At 39.5% G+C, this 22,125-nt stretch overlaps 1 protein-coding gene across 1 annotated transcript in view; it reads left to right on the top strand.

Moving 5' to 3' along the window:
• Positions 1 to 16,407: 16,407 nt before the first annotated feature.
• Positions 16,408 to 22,125, top strand: part of adamts18 (ADAM metallopeptidase with thrombospondin type 1 motif, 18) — a 50,268-nt gene continuing 44,550 nt past the window's right edge. The window contains exons 1-3 of the mRNA XM_016662674.1: positions 16,408 to 16,851; positions 17,148 to 17,229; positions 18,558 to 18,871. Of these exons, the coding sequence (XP_016518160.1) occupies positions 16,750 to 16,851; positions 17,148 to 17,229; positions 18,558 to 18,871 (498 nt within the window). The 5' untranslated portion in view covers positions 16,408 to 16,749. The remainder of the gene's footprint in view (positions 16,852 to 17,147; positions 17,230 to 18,557; positions 18,872 to 22,125) is intronic.

Genomic DNA, 22,125 nt, shown 5'->3' with positions numbered 1-22,125 from the left:
TGGTGGCTCGTACACTCCTCACTCCTCCACTGCTCCAGATCAGAGTCCAGCTTGGACCGTAGCAGTACCTTTCACGTAAAATTATTGAGGGAAATAAAATGCAGTTGATCACCATGTCATGACTTTTTAAGTAAAAAAAGAGAGATGTATAGAAAGAAGATGAAAAGGACAATGAAAGGAAGAACACATTTTCTCATAAAATCCAATCACCCCCAAAAATTGTTCTGACACTTACCACATATTTCTGATTTGAAACACTGCAAAAAAAAAAAAAAGAAAAAAAAGAAAGTCCTAGTCCAAACCCGACAAAATAATTTTTTGACGGGTTTGTAAGGCTTTTGTGTTACCCTCTAATTTTGTTAATAAAAAATATTTTGGAGAGTGAAACTTGAACATTGTAAATGGAATATTAGTCCCCAAAGTTCTCTTATAACACTAAAGAAAATCAGCCAAGAGGAACATTGTAACTTAAGATCTACAGCTGAGGTGGGAGGAGCCATCGGCAGGACAAGTAGCAATTAGTGGAAGATAGAGACTGGCTTGCTCTAGTGCAGGGGTGTCCAAAGTCGGTCCTCGAGGGCCGGCATCCTGCATGTTTTAGTTCTCTCCCTGGTTTAACGCACCTGGATCAAATGATGGCTCATTAGAGGCCTAAGAAGAAGATTGACATGCTGAAAAGGTTGTTACTACCACCAGGGAGATAGCTAAAACATGCAGGATGCCGGCCCTCGAGGACCGACTTTGGGCACCCCTGCAGTGTTTAAATGCTTAAAAAAACGATGCTGAGGCTTATTCTCCTGCAGCATCATAACCTTCTAACTAGCGTTATGTCATTTTAGACTGATTTTGACTTCAAAAGATTTCTTCAGATCGTTGAAGTCTTGGTTTTGTTTATGTCTTGACTACATTTTCTCTGTCACAGGTCAAGACCACAGCTGCAAAATGTGATTTTTAGTATGAAACTCCTGGCTACATTCAGATGTAAGCAATCTTTTGACTTCGAAAGCACAGCAGCAACTACATTATAATGGCGTAGAAACTGGTCTCGCATTGATTTGATCTTGGTCTCAGGTTACTTTTTCTTCACTAAGCACCACTTTCACAGCCCCTTGTTCTATGCTTTGATTTGTACAGAAGATCTGTACGCTCAACTGTTGAGGAAAGATTACTTCCTGGAGGGGTGGACTATGTCAAAGCTTTAATTGATTGGATCTGATTTTATCCAATTGATAATGGTTGGCCATGATACCGTTCCCCACTGCGAAGAGAGAATTCTGAGTTGAACATCAATCTTTGCCTGCATTTGAATGTCTTAAACATTTCTCTTGGTTTGACTTTAATCGCTCAATATTTGGAAGCGTGTCCAACACGGACTGTTCATGTCCTCTGCTGCCATTGATAAAACTACAACCTGACAGAAGCAGCTTGCAATTCTAAAACAGGTCAGAAACTCAAGGTCATCATTCACAACTCCTTCTTCTGTTTGCTGATTGACCAAGATGAAATTCATCCTGAGAAATCAAGCTCACTGGGAGAAATTCCAGATGTAGCACTGAAAAGAGATAGAAATCAAGTGGAATTTTGAGACCACTGAGATAAAGGGCTGATGCACAGTAGTGTGACAGAGACATTGTGACAGGATAGTCAAAGTCCAGATCAAAATCCATTTGAAAATCAGCGACTAACTTAAGAATGTGCCTTTAAAGATGGTCTTCCTCCAGTCTGACTGGTGTGTTACAAAGAATGCACCAATAATTCAGTTTCTAGAATTGCAAACCTGATAGATAGACTATACAACTGCTACGCTATACATTCTTTTCATATTTAAATAATAATAATAAAAGAAACGTAGCTTTTTCCGTCGACCTCAAGACTGGGCCTTAGTTTGCTTAAGCATGGCTGAAAACAAGCATTTGAAACAAGCCTCCAGGTCCTCTCTGTCAGTGGAAATTTGGATTCTTGTTTAAACACCATTGGTCTGACGCAGCACTCAGCAGGTGCAAGACTAAGTCGCTGTCAACAAGAAGTCATTTTGCATATCTCCCTCCTTCAAAGCGAGTTGTACAGCAAGGACCCGGCAGAATGCTGTAATCCCTCTCCCCGCTGTCAGTCTCGCCGCTTGTCAAGGTGAGCGACGGCCGCTAAGAGTGAAAACTTTGCTCACTGAAAGACTAATAACAGCTCCAAGGCCAGATGACTTTTTTAATTCCCCTTTGTTTGTTGACGTCGGCAGCTGTTTGATCGGTGTTGACTTTCCGCAGGCATAGCTCAGCCAGATCTTGTGTCTCACATAAATCTGAAGCTTTGTCAACCCCCCCTTTCACCTCTTCCATCAAACGATGTAGAAGAAAAAAAAAGAGGAAGCAACTGCTTCAGTGCTTCTAAAAAGACCTAGATGTGAATGAAATAGTGCTGACTGGAAGGTTTTGCCAAACATTAGCTCTTTTTATCGCCTGCCACCTGACGCCTGCTTCTTTTTGTCTGTCCGAGGCTATTAAGTAGGTATCTTAGGCCTTTTGGGGCGAAAACAATTGCCTTTCTGTTCTCTGTACCTGCGACTCTTTTGGGGAAATAAAATGAGGTAATGCCGCTCCGTTTACATGATACGTTAGCATGCAGATGCTATCATAACCCTTCACCGTCTGGTGGATAAACAAAGCTGGGGGTCCTGCTACCTTCCCAGGGCTAAACCTGCGAAGGTTTTTTTGCAGCAGCTGCTTTTCCTGCAGCGCTACCATCTTCCCCCGAGTTCAGGCTTGCCTTCGTCTTTGGCAGCATTAAGATATCAAAGGATTATCCCCATTGTCAACATTGTAAATATTTTAGTCCGGTGAGGGTTTATGGAGGACTTCCTCTAAGAGAGCAGATGAAGGGAGACCTGACAGCCGCCTGGCGTAGTTTATACCTGTAGTTCAGCGTGTCATCCGTCTCACTGACCTAAATCCAGGCCGAATGTGCTGTTGAGTCATCTCTTGACGCGCCTTCAATGTGTGCCAGAGTTCCTATTTATATGTGTCATTGCACAATCTGGTGCAGGCAACAATAAACATGAGCTGCAGAAATTTTGCGATCTATTGGAAACACATTGGCAACGGCCAACACTTTTCATGTGTTTTCTCCCCTCGCATCCCAAAATGTAAACCCCCTCCCCAAAAAAACAACATGGGATCAATGTTAACTCTTTCAATAAATTTCAAGTATTAAATCAGACCCCCAAGATGCAATTTTATGCAGCGTGTATTGTTTTAAAGTCATCAGTGGTGTAACTGAGAGGATTAAAATGTTCTGCAAAAGCAGATGGGTTTCAGTGCAGATTTGGTGGGTCTCAGAGACTGATGCTAGAAAGCCTCATGAATTTACAAGAAGTTTAGTGAGGTTGCACTGAGCTAGCAGAGAAATTAAGCAAGACATTAAGTCTTTGGGTAAATGTGGACTTTAGAGCGTAAAGCCTGAGAAATCCAATGCAATGATCATCAAACACACCAACAAGTAAATGTGCAAACAGAAGACAGAGATGCGCGTTCGTAGGCCTTCCCCTGTTTCGTGGTGAATAATGGTTGTGACTAAGACAAAGCGGAAGCTGAAGATAACACTCTATTGTAAAAAAGGCATTGTGGTAGCATTATGTAGCAATGAGAAAATAGTTTTAAGAAATCTGCCTGTTACTATGAATACAGAACCTTGTTAAGAAATATTTTTTGTCCACATTGGTCTCCCTATTAACCTCCATAGGGAGGTTAATAGGGAGACCAATTAACCTCCCTATGGAGGTTAATTGGTCTCCCTCCATAGGGAGGTTAACCTCCCTATGGAGGTTAACCCTATTAACCTCCATAGGGAGGTTAATAGGGTTACAGGTTTCAGAATTGAAACCTGAATTGAATCCAGGTTTCAATTCAGAAACCTGGATTGACATACTTAACCATTTTAATTGTCATCAAACCACTTAAAGGGACAGTATTATGCATCTGGCATCTGATACCTCAATCAAATAACTATGTTAACTTACGTTGTTATAAAATTGCTGTATATATCAAATTTGACTTAAAAAAAGTACACTTTGTAATTTAAAGGCCTTGAAAATGGGCCTCTGTCTCTTTAAGAAACTCTTGATTCAGAGAATCATCACAGCATGGCTCCTCTATTAACCCTTTAACATTTATAACAGTGTTACATTGAGAAGTAGCCAGCTAGGTCCATCCAGCCGTTTTGCATAGCCGAATGGTTGCCACTGGAAAGTAAAGGATTTCTCAAACATGCTTGAATCAAAGCAACACTCTAGGTATGTTTTAGATGAGGGAATGATGTTATAACCAAATGTACAGTTCAATAAACTCAATTTTACATAATATTGCCCCTTTAAGCTGATTGTCAAGCTTAGGTAGGCCAGACCACCAAATGACACACCTGAACTCCTGCATGTCAGGCACCTGCTTAAGGCATCATATAAAATCAACACTCATTTCCACGACAAAGAGAAAAACATAGCTGTATAACAGAGGCAAGACGAGATGAACAAGTTATTCAAGCTGTTAGACCTGCGTTAGCAACATGGTCCTTCAGGGATGTTTTATTGAATCATTTTATTTTAAGACAGTTTGGGGGGGGAAAAAAATCATTTTTTATTATGTCTTCTTGTATGTCTCTCAGCTGTCTCTTATTCAAAAACATAAACGTTTCATTCAGGAAAGGATTGAACCCCAACAGACGCAGTATGCTATCCGTTTTATTTGTTTTTCGTTCTCCCCCAGCCGCCAATCCAGAATGCCAGTTCTTTTTATTATTTTTGCATCAACGCCATTTGTCGCAGTCTTGACAAAGAATCCGAGGTATTCTCATTTCAGTGGCCAGAATGAAATGCCTGCATCTTAATTTACAGGCTTTAAAAACCTAGACGACAGGCACACATCAGGCCAGTTAAAGAATTCCTAATTACGACGAAGCACGCAATGCGATTGTGTGTGCATGTGTGGGAGCATTGCCACGGAAACCCAAACTCCCACGGGCGTTACTAGACCAGTTCATCAAGCAGCGCCGTCGTCTGTTCGTCCTGGCCGGCTTCATCTTGCTTGGAAGCTCCGCGCGCTGCTGAGCGAGCTCGAGCCGTACGTCTCATTCGGAGATAAGTAGGTGTAAAACCTGAGAGGTGCACACCGTGTAACCGAGAGGAATGCAACAATCCTGGGGTGAGTTTTAGCTAGGGACTAGTTAAAAGGTTGGATGCCGCGCACTTCTCGCAGTTCAAAAAGACACTAAACGAAGTGCTCGCCTGGTGTTTATAGACGACTAGCAAGAAAAGAACCAGTGTGAAGTGGAAAAATGTAAGAACTCCTGTTCGCAGTTAGCACGAGCCTTACAGGAGGCACAGAAGGTCAGATGTTAGACAACATTGAATTTGAACCCTTTGGCCAAAACGTAGAACGCTGTGTGTGGTAAAAAAAAAAAAAATAAAAAAAAAATAAAAGTTTTCTGTTGCTGGGAGTGACAGCATCAAGTTGTGAGCACTGTGTCCATTTCAAAAATGGACAGAGCTAAATACAGGATGACAATATTTGGACGTACGAGGCTTCAAATTTTAAAATGGGGCAGAGATAAATCTTCTAGCGTTTTCCAGCTAGACCAAAACATATTCATGCTTTAGAACTGATCAGTCAAATTCTCCCAAGAAATTTGCTGTAAAATTTACAATATTTACTATCATGCTCGCATTAGCCGTTTCCATTTCAAATGCTCACAAAATTTTGTTGATATTCCGCTAACATTTAAAAAGCACAATTTCACAATTGTCATGTTTTAATAAGAAATTAAAATTAAAATTCACATGTGAAAGTGCAATAAGTCATTATAAAGACATGCTGCAAGGAATGGATGAAATGACTGAAAAACGTATCACAATATAAGCGTTTACTATCAGTCTATCAATAGTCGTCTATCAATACCAGATTAGTTACTTGTAAATATTTTAAATATCTGAAATACAACCATACTAGTGGTGTGACTTTTCCTGTTTTATCCACTCCGCTGTTTTTTTGTTTTGTTTTGTTTTTTATTTTAAGCAGATATGAGGCCCGGAGGTGAAACTTGAAACTGCTGCTGTACAAGTTACTCAACAGGTTGTTGCTAGGTAACCAAAGAGTGAGTTAGTTGATGTCACCAGCCTTGCTTAGCAAGCCATTAAAGGATGAGCTGCTAAATCTTTTCCTCTGCCTACTTTCCCCAGAATGCTGTGTGGTTCTGAGTCAGATAACAGTGAATATTCTGAATATTGAATATCACATATTCTATCAGATGTATTGTCTTTTGATATCTATTACGTGTCTATCTCAGTATATATTTTTATTGAGTTATTGTTCAGGTCTATATGCAGCACCATCATCCTCCTAGCACTTCCTGTCATCCTCTTCATTTTTTTCGCCAATAGTAACATCTGGTTGTGATGCAAAACAAAAAAATTCATTGCAGTTTTGAGCACTAAACCAACTTTGATACAGCCAAAAAAAAAAAACACTTCTAAAACTTCTATTCCAAAACCAAGTTTTTTAAGAAATTGCCGCGTTTCCGTTAAGCAGATTTATATTCACATTTCCAGTTTACCCAATTATACTGTCAATGATAACTCGGCGACACTTGGCTTTTCATTTTAAACATTAACTTATACAAAGTACTAAATCTAAAGAGTAACTAAAGGGGAAGGACTTTCATTAAAAAAGTCCTGATGAAAAACAGAATATGCCTGAATATTTTTCTTCAAAGGTGACAAAATGCAGCAAGGTCACCTCCACAGGAATGTGTGTGCAGGACAGAAATTTCAGGTGCTGATTGGAGAGGAAATTGTCTCTGGCTCTCTGCTTACTCATGCCACCTGGCTGTCACCTGATGACATCTCCCTTTCATAATAACGCCCTTGGACTTCAAAGTGAAAGTGGGAAATCCCACCTGAGTGGATCTGCAAAGGTTAAAGAAATGTTTGTTTTTCTCCTACAGTCTGACTATAGAAGGCAGTTCCTTTTTCTCTAAATGTCCTCTAGATGTCAAACCCTAAAATACGGCTTTTAAAGAAACGTACGGTTGAAAGCAGATGTTCTCATACACCGAACAGACACATACACATTTTTCTTCTCAGCGTCTGAAGTTAAATCAGGTCAAACTTTTCTTGTTTTAAGTTACAATTACCAGAATTATTTCTATTTGTTTTCTGACTTTTAGCATTTTTTGTTGTTGTTGTTGTTGCAATTTTTCTGAGACTTTCTTCAAACTCAGAAGTTGACCTAGATTTGCTCAGTATCAGGGATAATTGTCTTTTAAACTGTCTAACTTTGGTCAAACTCCTGGTTTCATCTGTATGTGTTTATATATCTCATAACAGAATCAGAATCAAAATCAGTTTCATTGGCCAAGATTGTGATTGCGACAAACAAGGAATTTGACTTTGGTTTTCAGTCATTCAAACATAAAGTATAGAACAACAAACTAAAGAATAAGAAGAGCATTTTGTACATGTATAGTAACTTTTTTATTAAACAATGCGAATAGTATCCTCTTGAGTCAATAGAAAACTGCAAACAGGACTTCTAGTGGTGTTTCAACAATCTGTCTTCTTGGTACTTTCGACATTTGTGAAAGAAAAATAAAACAATGGTTGTCTTGTATCAGATCTTAAAAACGTGTGATAAAGTTTTATAATCTAACCCTGCTTTAAACTTATTCATGAGTTAAAAGTGGTATGAAAAGTTTTGCAAGGCAGTTTGCTTGTTGGTTAAATGAATGAAAGTAAAAGTCAAAAAGTGAAAAAGCACATCAAAAAGACGAAGATCCCATCAAAAACCTAAATTAAAAACACACAAAAACAACAAAATACCAGAGAGAAGAATAGAAGATTAGACATGTCAGAATTACAATTATAACTTTTTACGGGGGGTCTTAAAATTGGTGATGTGAGAAATGGGACTAGCTGTTTGATGCGCTGTACACAACAACAAACTTTTTCTTGGTGTTAAAGCAGACGGAGGAAACAAATAACCCCCTTTAAACATGCATTTTGTGACGTCACTGCTTCGGCACCCACCGATTTGAATTTTTCTGGCATGGTACAAAGAGAAAGGAAACATCTCATCAAGATCCAAAATGCAGAAGGAGAAAAAAAAAGAAGCTGCAATATTCTTCAACAAGGAAACAACAAACCCAAACAGAACACAAACAACTAAATCCCAGAGGGCTCATATAAATCTACGGCACAACACGCCAAGGCTGTCCCCAAAAAGCTCATGGAGATGTCGTGCATGTGTGAAACAGAACGTTGAGAGTCAAAACAAGACTGTCAGTCTCGATAAGTAAAAAAAAAAGTCTGGCTTTGAAGAGTGAAGGGATTTTGTTGTGTTTATGCATCCAGTAATTATTATTTACACATTCAATAATGAAGTTCAACTGTGGTTTGCCCTGGTCTAATACGGTCCACATGCACTTTATTCTCATCCGCTGATCCATCCTGCTATACCTGCTCCAGCTTAGTTAGGATTACAGGGATGGAGCCTTTAAGTTTGGAAGAGCTTTGTGTGCCGTTCCGTCTTTGTGGAATTAAACCCGGGCATTTGAAAGTAATTGGTCATGCTTTGACATTTAAATGCTCCCGATTGGTTGGTTTTACAAAAACATACTGGTTTGAAAAAAACAAAACAATTTTTTTTTGCTTGCGGATAATATTGTAATGCAGGCCAAAAAAAAAATACATGTCTAAAATTAAATATATTATGTTATTTTACATGTTTTTTATTTTTATTTCATTAAAGTGGAAGTACTGTGTAAAAAATTACTTTTTGGAGCTTTATATCATGTTAGAATTTTATTCCTTCACCAAAAACGTACCTGGAGTGTTGCTCTGATTCTTTCATGTTTGCTTGAGAAATCCTTCAATCTCCTGTGGCAACCGTTCAGTTGTGCAAAACACTTGGGTGGACTATGCTCCGCCTTCGAGGTACAAACTTCCAAGCTTCCGCATTGTAGCGCAGCCCTCCCTGGCGACTCCTCAACTCAGCTCCTTCAGACTAGCCAGCAGTATTTAGCAAACACTTTCTGGAACTGTGCATCTTCCAAGCTCATTGTAGGAGCGACTTCTCAGTGCAACGCTGGTAAAAACATAGTTAAACTGTTGATAGAGGAGCCATGTTGTGATGACTTCCTGAAGGCAGAGCTTCAGAAAGAGCAAGAGTTTTTAAAGAGACAGAGGCCCAATTTCAAGGCATTAAATTACAAAGTCAAATTTCTTTCAAGTCATATTTAAATTGTTATAAAATTAGTACTTACCGGATTGTGCAATAAAATAGCTTTATGTACTTAGAAAATACCATACACTGCCCCTTAAAGATCGGTTTTCATGCAAAACCTCAGTATTGTCATGATTTGAGGTTGTAGAGGTGAGGGGAGAAGCAGGCAGACCCAGGATGAAGATGAAATGATGGTTTAATGAACAATCCAAAAACTAAATCCAGCAGTGGCAGCACAGGGAACAAATTTACTATGTAACACGACGAGGATCCGACGAAGGACAGAGACAACAGGTGGGGTTCAATACACAGGGACACAGCTGGGATCAATCAGGACAGGATAGCACAGAGACTCACAAGGGAACAAAACACAGAAAAAAACCTCAAAAGTAACACACAGAAAACACAGATCGTCACAAGTATTTCATATGTCCAAGAATTCCTGTTTGGGCAAATATTTTGATAAAACTGCATTCAGCTTACTAGTTACACAACTATTGTTAGGTTCTTTTTCACAACACACCAACCATTTTGTGGAAAATACAGGAAAAAATGAGAAAGAACTGTGAAGCATGATGATAAATAGGCTGACATATAATTTTCTCACTCCCCTTATTAAATTTGCACAGTAAAAAAAATCCTTCCCTTATGTTATTAGTCATGTGGTATGTCTGCCTTCAAACTGAAACTACCCTCTTTCATAAGTCAGAGAGCGCGAGAAACCAAGATTTCCGTCAGCCACATTAAACAGCCAATATAACCTACAATCTTAAGAGACAGCAGTGTGTTTATGCATGAGCTTTAGACCACACCAAAAAGAGCCAAAACTGAAAGGGAGGCATAAGATGTACCCTTTTAAACAGATCATAAATCTTGGTAGGATGAAAAAAAGAGCAATTCAAACTCTGATTCCTTTATGGGACTCTTAAAATGAGACCAGGGGTTCAGGGGTGGGGGCATCACTCAGGAAAAAGAAAAGCTAGAGTTGACCATTCTAGCAATTAATTTGGTTCAATTTATGTCAGTGGTACCAGGTCTTACACCAGAGATATACACGGAAAATGCTGAAAAGGTTCATTACGGTTCAGTTCATTTCAGTCCATTTCTAATTTGTCTCAGTTGAGTCAAGTCAAAGTTTATCTCCCTTTTAAAGGGACAACGTTTGGAAAGAAAATGCATTTGCGGGTTGAGTCTGTGGACTGAACCCATGAAAAACTTGCCAGATCGTCTCTGCCAATGTTCTGCTATTGAGTCTTGCTTGGTGTGCCATACGCAGTGATGGACGCTTGAGGCTTAAAAACTAAGACATATTGTCAGTTTCAAAATTTGCGTGATATTCTGTGGTATTCATTGTGATGATGAATGTTAATGACAAAAGTCATTAAAAATTTCAAAATCTAGTGAAGTTTGTTTTATTTTTTTATTTTTTGGCAGCAGCTTTTATGGTTGTGAATTTGTGCTAATGTATCAACAGCAAACACAGAAATGCTGATGTTGGAGGGAGGAAAAAAAAAGAAATAACACAAAAATAAAAGTTTCCGATTTATTAATTTGGCCACTTTAGAACACAGGTTATTGCTAAAAAGCACGCAGTAGTCTCATGTGATCATGGTGAATCTTTTACCTAAAATGAAGAGATAAATGACAGCAGCTTTAAAAACAGATTAACTATTAGAGATGCACCGATCTGATATTAATATTGGTAACGGGCCCAATATAGAAAATAAAATCTAGATAGAGGATCAGTGACAGTGTGGCAGATCCATAAGTGCAAATCTATTCAGTCTAATCCTACGCTTTGTACTCTTAACATTTATTATCTATTTTACGATGTATTTAGAATTCCTGATTGTAGTTTCTGAACCCACTGCAAAAAGGTTTGTTGCAGTTTATTTTTAATGCTTTACCAACGCAGTCAACCCATTTTTATCGTCAGTTTTAGTTTCTTTATTATTTATTTTTACATTGGCTGTTACACTCCTAACTGCACTGACTGAACATATTAAAGATGTTTTTACTTGTTGGAGCAAGCTAGTACAGCTATTGATGTATTTAAATGTGATGTACTGGTGCACAAAAAGGATGACTGACATCACAGATGTTGGTTCAGAATCCTAGACCGGACATCTGTGATCCAAACCATACCGCTTTGTGTGTTTGATGCTGGATCGGGGTGGAGTTTTACTCCAGAAGGTCAAAACTGCAGCGAAGGTACTCAGTGACACCGGCAAACATGGACGTTTTCAAAGCACCTTCAATCCACTTTTGTTATTTCAAGACGTTGACACTCATGCAAACATGCAAATCCTGTGCGTGGTTTGCCCAAAGTCTGTTTATTTCTATCCACATGGATGAGGTTACATGGGGCAACAAACAGCAAGACATGAGTGGCAGGCAAACAGATGCCCGCCATTGTAGCCACCATGGACGCAGCTGGAAATAACCACAACCACCGACACAGTTAAAAATAATCCAGAACAGATAAATAGTCGCGTATTGACCTCAAAAACTCCACCGATTCAAGCAGAAATGAAATTACTGGGTCTGAAAATGAGGAGAGGATGCAGGCCAAGAGGACAGAACGGGGGCACCGTGTCTCGGACGAGTATTTTTCTGGAACACGTGCTGGAAACAAGACGTGGCCCGTGACAGGCTAAACAAACAGAAAAGATCAAAGACAGAAAAAATCATCAGCAAACCTATCATGTTCCTGACGTAGAGCGGTCAGTGTTTTACCCTAAAACAGGGAAACTGCTCACAAGTTGTTAAACTTGCTAGCATTTCAATTTGTAACATTGAGGTTGCAGACCTCGATAGACTAACACATTCCAATGACCAACAAAATGTACATGAAGTATTGAAATTTATGAAGGGTAAAAAAAGTCTAGAGTTCAGGAATAATCTTTAAAAACAAAGAAAAAAAATTAGCATTTCTTCAGGTTTAGCCAAAGTTTGGAAGGATATAAAACCAACAAACCTCAAGTTATTTATTGGGGTTGCCACCTTACGAAAATCATCAAGATTATGCTGTTGCAATATACTGTAGTGATACTATTATGACGTTGCTTTTAGTTTCTATCTCAATTACTGTAAAACACCTTGAGATCTTGGATTCTTCTCATGGCTCCTTTCACCAGGACGCCACAAATCTCATGTTTTCTCAAAATGGTTTCTTGAACGGCTATTTCAATGACTTTTCTTGAGGGGGTACTTTTTACATTTACTTGAGTAAATATCTGTTGAAGTTATGCTACTCTCACTTTTTACCTATACCTGATCAAATTAAGTCACGAGATAAAATTTTGATTTAATTTAATCATTTTGATGTGCATAGGCAAATATATTCTTTGTCTATCCTTCCATTTTTTGAGCCACTGTAAACACCTGACATACAGTGCTCTATAAAGTATATAGACTTATTGATTTATGTTACCCTGCACATAAATAAAATCTGTTGTCCTTAGATACTATCCGTTTGTCGCAGTGGGGACTCTACCCTGTTTCCACCCTGCAGAGTCTTGTTCCTAGGACTGGGGGAACTTGTCGCAGTATGGCCTTTAAATCCTAAAGTCTGTTTCCATCCCTGGCCAGGAAAAGCCAGGTACTTATATTTCCAGCTGCAACTGGATATGTCGCATTTCTTCTGGGTAACAAACATCAGACAGGTCTGACAGGCACTGGTAACTCAAAAACTCAACTGGGGCAAAGACATTACGGAAAAAGAAGAGACGGCTAAGGGCTTCAGACAGTTGGTTTAGTGTCCCATAAATAAGCACGTCGTCTGTCAACACCGTGGCATGCTGCAATAAGCTATAGTGTGCCAATTTGTAACACTATTCAGATTTTGGATATAAAAACATCAGTAGCCACCGCTATGTGAGATATTTCTGCAGAGAGAGACAGATGAACGGCAAAGCCACAACAGTTAAAGTAGATTCTGGGTCAGAAACCACATCAGCTGCACTTTAAAATGCCTCTTGCCCTAAACGTCTCCCCACTTCATTATGGACATCTGCACATGGAAAGAAAAACTTTGGGCAGGACAGAATAATACGGCGCACAGTCGGTGTGTCAAACATGGCCACTGAGTATTTTTTGGAGCTCATAAATTCCGTGCAGCTGCTCAAACATTGAGGTTAGGCAAACAATCTAGAATTTAGGATTAAAAAGAACAACTGCAAGTGAAAATCACCAAAGTCGCTATGAATTTTAATGCCATCATCAGAAAATACGATGAGTAACGTCAATGCCTGTCATAATACAGAGTCCATCTTTTCTAATTTATCCAACCTCAGGAGGAAATAAATCAGTTCAAAAAAGACTTTATTAAACCTGCAGTACATAACTTTTATTAAAAACATTTTAACTTATTTGTTAAAACTGTCTCCATTTCATGACAGTATAATTTGCAACAAATAATCTGTGAAAAAAATCGAGCTCCTCTGCTTTCCCCCTGTCTGGAAACAACAAGAGGAGCGAGGCGGGTCTCTGTGCTGTCAATCACAATCTCATGTGACACTCCGTCCCTCCCCCTCTTGTTCCCTGTTACACAGCCTGTCATAAATGCTAAGGCTAATTAGCATGGTCACCAGTGACAGCAAATAAACAGCAGATAAAGGTTAGTTGTTTCTCTGCCATCAGCAAAGTTTAGTAGCAAGTACATGAGTATGATTGACAGTTTTAAGACCCTCCTCGTGGCTCCGATTGGTTGTTTTTGGTTGGCAGCGGTGCATTTCTTCAGATGGCAATAGTAGCTCAAGCAGAAGGTGGAGGAGATTTCTTTTCAGAAATGATCTATCTCATATTGCACATTATGACACTGTGACAGTTTTAACAAGTATGTATATGTTTTATAAAAGTTACATACTGCACCTTTAATCCAAAACATACAAAACATTAAATATTATCCAAATTTCTTCTTTTCTCCTTCTTTTCCAGTTCTTCCCAGAGTTCTAGATAAAGTACTAACCGATCAGCTGCACTTAAAAATTCCTCTTCCCCTAAACGCCTCCCCACTTCATTAAGGACATCTGCGAAGTAAGCAAAGCTTTATTTCTAGAGTGCATGTTACAAAGAAATGCAAATTAGAGCCAACATAAAGTACAACAACTAATGAAACAACCAACAAATGCAGACAGAATCCAAAGTAGAGTCAAACTTGGTCCAGTTCAACAAGAAGACATTTGGAGAAAAGCTTGTCTTCAAGGTTTGAACCCAGAGACGGAGAGAAAGAACAGTCCCATGGCTTTTCAATCTGGATTATGATACACTGTATGTCCTTTTGTTTTATTGCAGTCAGCAGCAGCTGACATAGTTTCTTCCAAGATTTTAAACAAAACTGGCAGCTACTAGGTGAGTAGTTCAATAGCAGCTAAAGGTGCAGAGGATGTTTTTAAAGAAGCACTTTAACTTAGGGGGATTTTTTTGTTTGTTTTATTCGGTGCTAAGTGATTTCTTTATTATGACCTGCAGTTGATTTCATTACATTACTGGATTTTTAGGAACTCTTGAGACCCGACTATAAAGTGCGCTCGGTCTATAAAGGGGGCAGTTCGCTTTTGTAACAATCAATAAATTCTGAGTACGCTTTTTGATGCTCTTCTTCTTTCTACAATGAGTTGTTTTTTTCATCAGTCTGGATCTGATGTTCCACCGGTGTCATGGGGGAGGGAAGGAGGGGTTCATGAATTTCTTGCAGTCTTCTAGCATGTGGTGATAAAACATGGAGAATATCTTCTGACATGTTTACGCGTTAGGTAACAGACAAGGTTTCTGTCCTTGATCTTCATGGAGAAAAAGCTGAGTTTCCAGTCTGTTTGTTGTGCACTGCATTTTCCAGTTGGTAGTGAAGTTGAACATGTTTCCAGTCACATCTCTTGTTTGCTACGCTAACATTTAATTCTATTAAGATGTTTCACATTGACGCTTGGTTGGTGAATAAGCACTCCTTCTGTTCTCCTACATGGTTTCATTTTGGGGAACGCTTTTTTTAAAAAAACAAACAAACATTCTTAAGCAGTTACAAACATTACAACACGTTAATCCTTTCTTGATACTTTAAAATGAATATGCTTTGATCTAACCCAACCCGTTGTGGCTGGTATTACATGTTTAGATTTGTTGTCCTCCTTGAAGATGAACACTCCAGCCTGAAATCAGTTTTTCTTTCAGGGTTTCCCATTGTATATCTTCCCATTAACTCTGACAAGTTCCAATGTTCCTGGTGAAAAAAAGGTAACCCACTGTTACTGTCACCACCATGTTTTACCACGAGGATGCTGCATTAAAGTATACGATTTTTACGACATATATTTATGTGCAATAACTATATAAACAGTAAGTCTAGTCCAATTTTTCACATATAACCTTGTACAGAAGAACATACTCTGTACATATCTTGTAAGTTAAAAATTGCCTGGATCTTCTGGTTTCTACTTAATCTTATTTTATCTTCCTTTTCGCTATTATTTTGTTTATATTGCTTTTTAGACATTTTTGTATTCGGTCAGGTGTATGTTTTTACTGTGCTGCTGTGAATTTCACCACTGGGGGATTAAAAAAGACTATTATTTTCTTTGTAGCACTTTTATTTTATATAATATAGAATTAATAATGTAGTTGTGTACTTTCTGACTACTAGACTAAGTACAATATTATTTATTTATTTATTTGTTTGTTTGCTTGTTTGTTTATTTATCTATTTAAATAACATCCTGAACGAAAATCCTTCTTGTTTACGCGGTGGGATGTCTGGACTTCCGTCCATCGCCTTCATGGTTCTAGATTAATATCTACTTTGAGTTCCACTTGAAACACAAACGTCCGAATTAGTGAATTAGTTTTCGGAAAATGTCACAGTCATTTCCGTAGCAGCTTCACACTGACTTTCATTCATTGTGTTCACCTTATTAGATGAGGTGAAACATTTACAATAACCTTACAACGAAAACGTGAATCACACGTATTTCCTCAACTTGATTCAGCGTGTAAAACAGAGAAAAAACAGAGGGTTCTGAAGTAATTATCCTCACTTAGCGTTCGAAAGAGACATTTCCGAGGTGCCACTGAACGTAACGTTAATAGTTTGTCGTTGCCAGGAGGAGAATCTCTTTTCTTTTCATCTTCGCGAGGCAGAAGGATTCTGCGAGCTGATTGGCTGCCTGCAGCTGACTTATGGCCCATCCAGCACACCGACTCTGGCAGAACCTAACAGAGTGCAGCACTCAGTTAGCGCCTCTCCCCTTGATAACCCGCGCTACTGCGGTCCGCTCCTCATTAAACACACACTCTCTCACTACTAACACACACACGCACTCATGAGCTCTCCCGACCGGCCGCTACAGCCAGCTGACTTCACCTGAACTCTCAGAGCGGAGCGGAGCCACCAAACAATGCGAGTTTACTGCATCATGCGCTGCCGCAGGTTGTTGTTGCTTTTGCGCTTTTTTCGGAGGTAACCTCGGAGGTGACCGCTCTGCATGCCATCATCATGGACTGCCTGTTTCTGTTGATATGGACTTTACCCGTCCCGCTGGTCGGCTGCAGCAGAGTCAAGTTTCTCTCCACCTTCTTGACTTGGAACATCGTTAAGGCATGTCGGCAAGAGTTATTTTCCTCACCTTTATACTCAGGACGTGCGAACTTGGAACGTAGACAAAGAAACATCATTACTATTATTATTTATTTTTATTTTATTTTTCTGTAGCAGCTTCACACTGACTTTCATTCATTGTGTTGAAAAGTGATGCCAAATTAAGCTCAAGTGTAAAACTCATATTGCAGCAGAGGAACTCCATTCATCACCTCTTTATGGTATCCAGTTTCCAGCTCTGGTCTCAACCTGTTGCTACCTGTCTACTGATGGCTTTTTCTCTCTTCTTTTTGCAGACTCTGCACATTTATTGCACACACGCCTCCTACTCTGCTACGGCCAGCTATTCTTCCAGCCATAGCCACGGATTAAATTATGGTGAGTGCTTGTCTTTTGACATCTCTGGATGTTGTGTCCCAGCTGGCACTGTTCCACAGTTATAGAGCAAATGGGAATGAAGCGACGGGTACAGCTGGCTGGAGTGGTGGCAAAGAGAAAGTCTGAAGTGAAAACAAGCTTAATGTCTGGGTGACATCCCAGCTACTTGTGTAATAAAAATTCAGCTACCCCCTGTTAAGATTCGCTATGTCTCCATTGCTCCATGCAGTCTGAGAGGCAGGTAGTGCAAAACCCATTCAAAGGTTCCTTTTTCTGGGAATCCTTACATCTGCTTTGTAGAAACTGTGCAGATGATTTGCACACTCTGACTTAGTCCCAAGCACACAGTGTTGAAGGATTTACCCCAAAAGGATAGAAAACACAATAAAAAATGTGCTTGTGTATCTATGTGCTGCGTAGACTGTATGGTTTATAGGAGACGTTCACACATCTTGAGTTTTTCTAAGTTTTGTTGAGTCAGAATGTGTTTGATTGGGATTTTATGTGAACTGGAAGGAAAAGGAAAAATCAGGAAAGTGAAGTAAAAATTTGTATCCCTCACCTCTCAGGCTTTACACAGGTGCAAGGGTTTTGTTGTATGTCTCTGTCACCTTTGCAGTTTCAAGTAGGGTTGTGTTGGCTGATAACCAATCTTTAAAAAAAAAAAAAACTCACCTCCTAATTATGATTTTGTCTGATACTATTTTTGGTCTCAAAAGTTGCTAAATTTAGAGACAGAATTGCAAATTTGGCAACAATGGGGTGACTGTTGTTAACTGCGTCTACAACAAGGTGGGCGGGTCTGTCTGTCATTCCTCTCTCATGGCAGAGCAAAAGGGATCTAGTCTCACATCTTTGTTGGCCTCCAGCATTTTTTTCTTTCCTTATCAACTCCAACCAGTTTTTCTTGTCAAAGAGAAACACCCTCACTACATGATATGGCCAGCATCATGTTTTCTCATGGAGATGATTGCAGAACACCTTACTGCAAGTTCGGTGTCTGCCCTTTATGACTTGTGACAAACCGCAAACATCACCTCTTACTGGTTTAGATTTGTGGAATGGGGACTTATAGTTCACCAGTAAACAGACTCTTCCACCTGAGCTCTTGAGGATCTCTGCAGCTCCTCAAGAGTTGTGTGATCATTGGCGATGGGTGCCAGCCCATCCTGCTTCCCTTCAAGGAAAAGCGGATGTAGACGATGGATGGATGAAAAACTGTGTATAATTTTTATGCCATTTAGCAGTTATGTGCTACTTTGTGTTTGTCTGTTGTATGACTGCATATTTTTATGGATCTATTTGACTTGTCCATCCCTTTCCTTCAGACTACGTGTTTGTAACACCAGTGGAGGTGAACTCCGATGGCACATATCTGACGCACGATGTCACCAGGAGAGGCCGTCGCAGCAGGAGGTCTCTGTCTCTTTCCTTGCACTATCGGCTGTCTGCCTTTGGGCAGGACATGCACCTTGACCTGCTTCCGTCCTCTGTGGTTGGCCCGGGATTCACCGTGCAGACGGTCGGATCGGACGACATCTCCACGGTGAAGGGCGATGAGGGTCTCCACCACTGTTTGTATCAGGGATTTATTCGCAACATGTCATCATCCTCGGCCGCCATATCAACGTGTTCCGGACTGGTAAGTGGACTCCTCTGAGCTGTGGTAAAAGTTGCAGAGATGGAAAAACTCCAGTGTGCGGTTACCCCCCTTCCACCCGCCCTCTCCCAAAAAAAAAGAAACAGTAGTGCAGTATTATTTTAAGTTTTAATATTGTCACTTATGGTATTTAGGAATTAGAGAACAGCTGTTTGGGTTTTTAAAATACTTTGTGGACACTTTTCTCCAGGTCAAGGTCATTGACTTGACTTCCCAAGACATACTGTCTTCTGCTACTGTTTGTACAAATGTCAAAGTGCTAGGCTTAAGTAATATATATATATATATAAAAAAAAAAACCTGGAGCGTTCATCCATCTATTAGCGAGAAGTCATTGAGCAAGAGGTACACCTTTTTGCTGCAAGGCACAGTGCTAATAACTAGGTGTACACCGATTTATCATCACCAATTTCCTTAATTCTGGGAGATCAGTAATTGGCCGATAATTGCATTGCTATCCCCTGAGCTTATCTGTCTTGACAAAGGTCTAAAAATCAGCCTATGTCCTCTTCTGCTCTCCCGTGAGAGACGTTTGACTTACAAACCGGCTGACCAGGTCATGTCTGCACATTTGCAGTTAATAGTCACTCCAATATTGCCAACTCAGCAACTTTCTTGTTATATTTAGCAACATTTCAGACAAAAAAAAGTTGGTATCACCCAAAATCGGAATCGGCATGTCAGGATTTTCAAAAATTGGTAATTGGTGATCGGCCAGAAAACTGCAATCGGCGCACCCCTACTTCCAACTGCTCCAAAGTGCACGCCAGGAATTTAAACATCATAAATCATTTAACAAGATTTTTTTTTTTTTTTTTTCATGGTTTGGCATTCAGCCAATGCAATTCAACTGAAGACCAAACAGATGGAAATAACCGAAATGCAATAATCGAAGCATGCACACCCTTAATTTAAAACTCTGTTGAAGCACCTCTTGTTGGTATCCCACAACACCATTTTTACTTGACAATATGTGACAACTTTACCTTGCACTTCTTTTGAAATCAATCCCGATTGTGATGACATCTCTTGTCCAAAGCCCTTCCCAGATCACTTTAGAGACTTACTGTCTAATTTAGTTCTGAAATGTGGGTTTTGTGTGCTTTGACTCAGTGATTCTGAAAAATTATAGTCCTCTTTATCTTCACTTTTTTAGCTGACACCTGAAGGTTTTTGGGGATTTTAAAGATTTTTTTTGCTCAAGTGGCCTTTATTTTGATCATGAATCAAGATCCAAGTGGCTTTGTGGGAGAGGGGAAAGACATGTGGAAAAGGTCAATGGGCCGGTAATCGAACGGTTGACGGCTGCAAAGAGGACTGAGGGCTCCATATACGGGTCACAGGCTCCAGCCCTGTACCACCACTACTCTCAACTTGGGTCAGAACTTAATGGTGTTTGTAAAACAAACCAAAAACAGATAATGTTTTATCCAGGTTTACATTTTTTGGAAGATTCTGGGAGATTTTATGTAGACTTGAGTGTTTTCTATTAAAAAAAAATAAAAATAAACAAAACAAAAAAAAACAATGCATCTCTTACAACCCTACTTTTTAGCCAATGCTTGTGAAGAATCCAGGAGTCAGAAAATTTCTTCACCTCCTTCAAAGTCTGTCGGCCTGTTAGCAGTGTCTCTGGTCACAGTCTAACTTCTGTTTTATATTATGATTCTGATACCTCATTTTTTCCCTCCAACTATTGTTGATATAAATAATTCTGGGGTTTTTTGTACTCTTCTCCTGACTGATACTTTTGTACAACATTGTTTTGATCCTTTGCAATCCATAGTTTTAGTTTTCCTATCTTTTGATGGGTGAGTGTTTTTCAGTACATCATTTAAACTGGTTGATCATATTCTGATTTTATAGATATTACCCAAGAATTAAGAGCATTCTACATCCCAGATTTTTGCTCTAAGTTGTTGCTTTACACACCAAGAGCTTCCTCCTTCTCTCTGATTTATTCAGACTCTTCGAAATCAAGACATCTACTTCCCCTTAAACCACAGAGACTCTGTAATTACAAGGTCCTCGGCTTTCATTTGTGGTTTACGAGGTGCCGGCAGAGCTTCACACGTTCCTTGACACATCCCACACCAGCTTCAACCAGATGGACTCGTCAGAGCGCCATAAAAGTTGTTCCTCCATTTTTCATCCAGCCTCCACAGATCCTCTCACCCCCTGCCTGTCTTCCTCCTCCTGCTCTGCTCTTTCTGTCCTCAGTTTGCCCTCCCTCTATGTCTCCTCTCGTTCGCAGCAATTAAAGCCAGTGTGACGTTTGAGTCGCCTGGTTGGCACTGCTAATCTTCACATTGTCCCTTTCATTTGGTTTGCTTCCACTCACAGTAAAACACCACTGACCCGTTCACTTACGGCGATGCGAGGACACATCCGGGCGGGGTTGTGATTGGGTTTGAATGGGCCGGAATGATTGTTTTGATCTGGGAGCCATCTGTATTAGACGTGGGCTGGTACAGGATCTTCAGCATATGCCAACATAAGATAAACACTAGGCATGCACCGATCCACTTTTTTCACTTCTGAATATTCAATAGAATAAGGCAGCACTTAAGTGTTTCTTTTTTAAACCAAGTGCTTCTTTTTTTTGAACACAGACATAAATGTATTCGATTTCAAATTTATTTGATAACTCTGCACCAGTACAGAACTTAAATACACCAGTAGCTTCACAGGTTTGGTCAAACATGTAAAAACAACAAAACTTTAATTTGTTCATTCAATGCAATTAGGAGTATAATAGCCAATGTAAAAAGAATAATAAAGAAAATTAAACTGACAGAAGCGACTAACTTGGTCAAACATATGAAAAATAAGCTGCAACAAACCTTTCAAATGGTTCAGAAAGTGCAATTAGGAATTCTAAATACAATGTAAAATAAATAATACAGCATGATGTCGCTAACAGCACAAAGCATATAATTAGACTCTATAGATCTGCCCTTATGGATTGGGCATGATCTAGAATTGTTTTCAATATCAGGGCCAATACCGATATTTAAATCGGATCAGTCCATCTGTAATTAAGATATCCACAATTTCTCTGTATCACAGTAAAAATTTATCTTCAGAACATAAAAACCAATAACAGTATTGAGGCTGCTAAAATAATTTAAAATGTTGATTGTTACTAGGGGTGGACCCATAAAGTGGCCCTGATTTCTTTAATTTTAGGAAATCGGCAATCGACCGAAACTTGGATGAGGCACTGATCCTGTCCA

Source organism: Poecilia formosa, unplaced genomic scaffold (genome assembly GCF_000485575.1).
Source record: "Poecilia formosa unplaced genomic scaffold, Poecilia_formosa-5.1.2 Scaffold384, whole genome shotgun sequence".
Lineage (NCBI taxonomy): Eukaryota > Metazoa > Chordata > Actinopteri > Cyprinodontiformes > Poeciliidae > Poecilia > Poecilia formosa.
The sequence above is the reverse complement of the archived record's forward strand: the minus strand, read 5'-3'. Positions and strand labels throughout refer to the sequence as shown.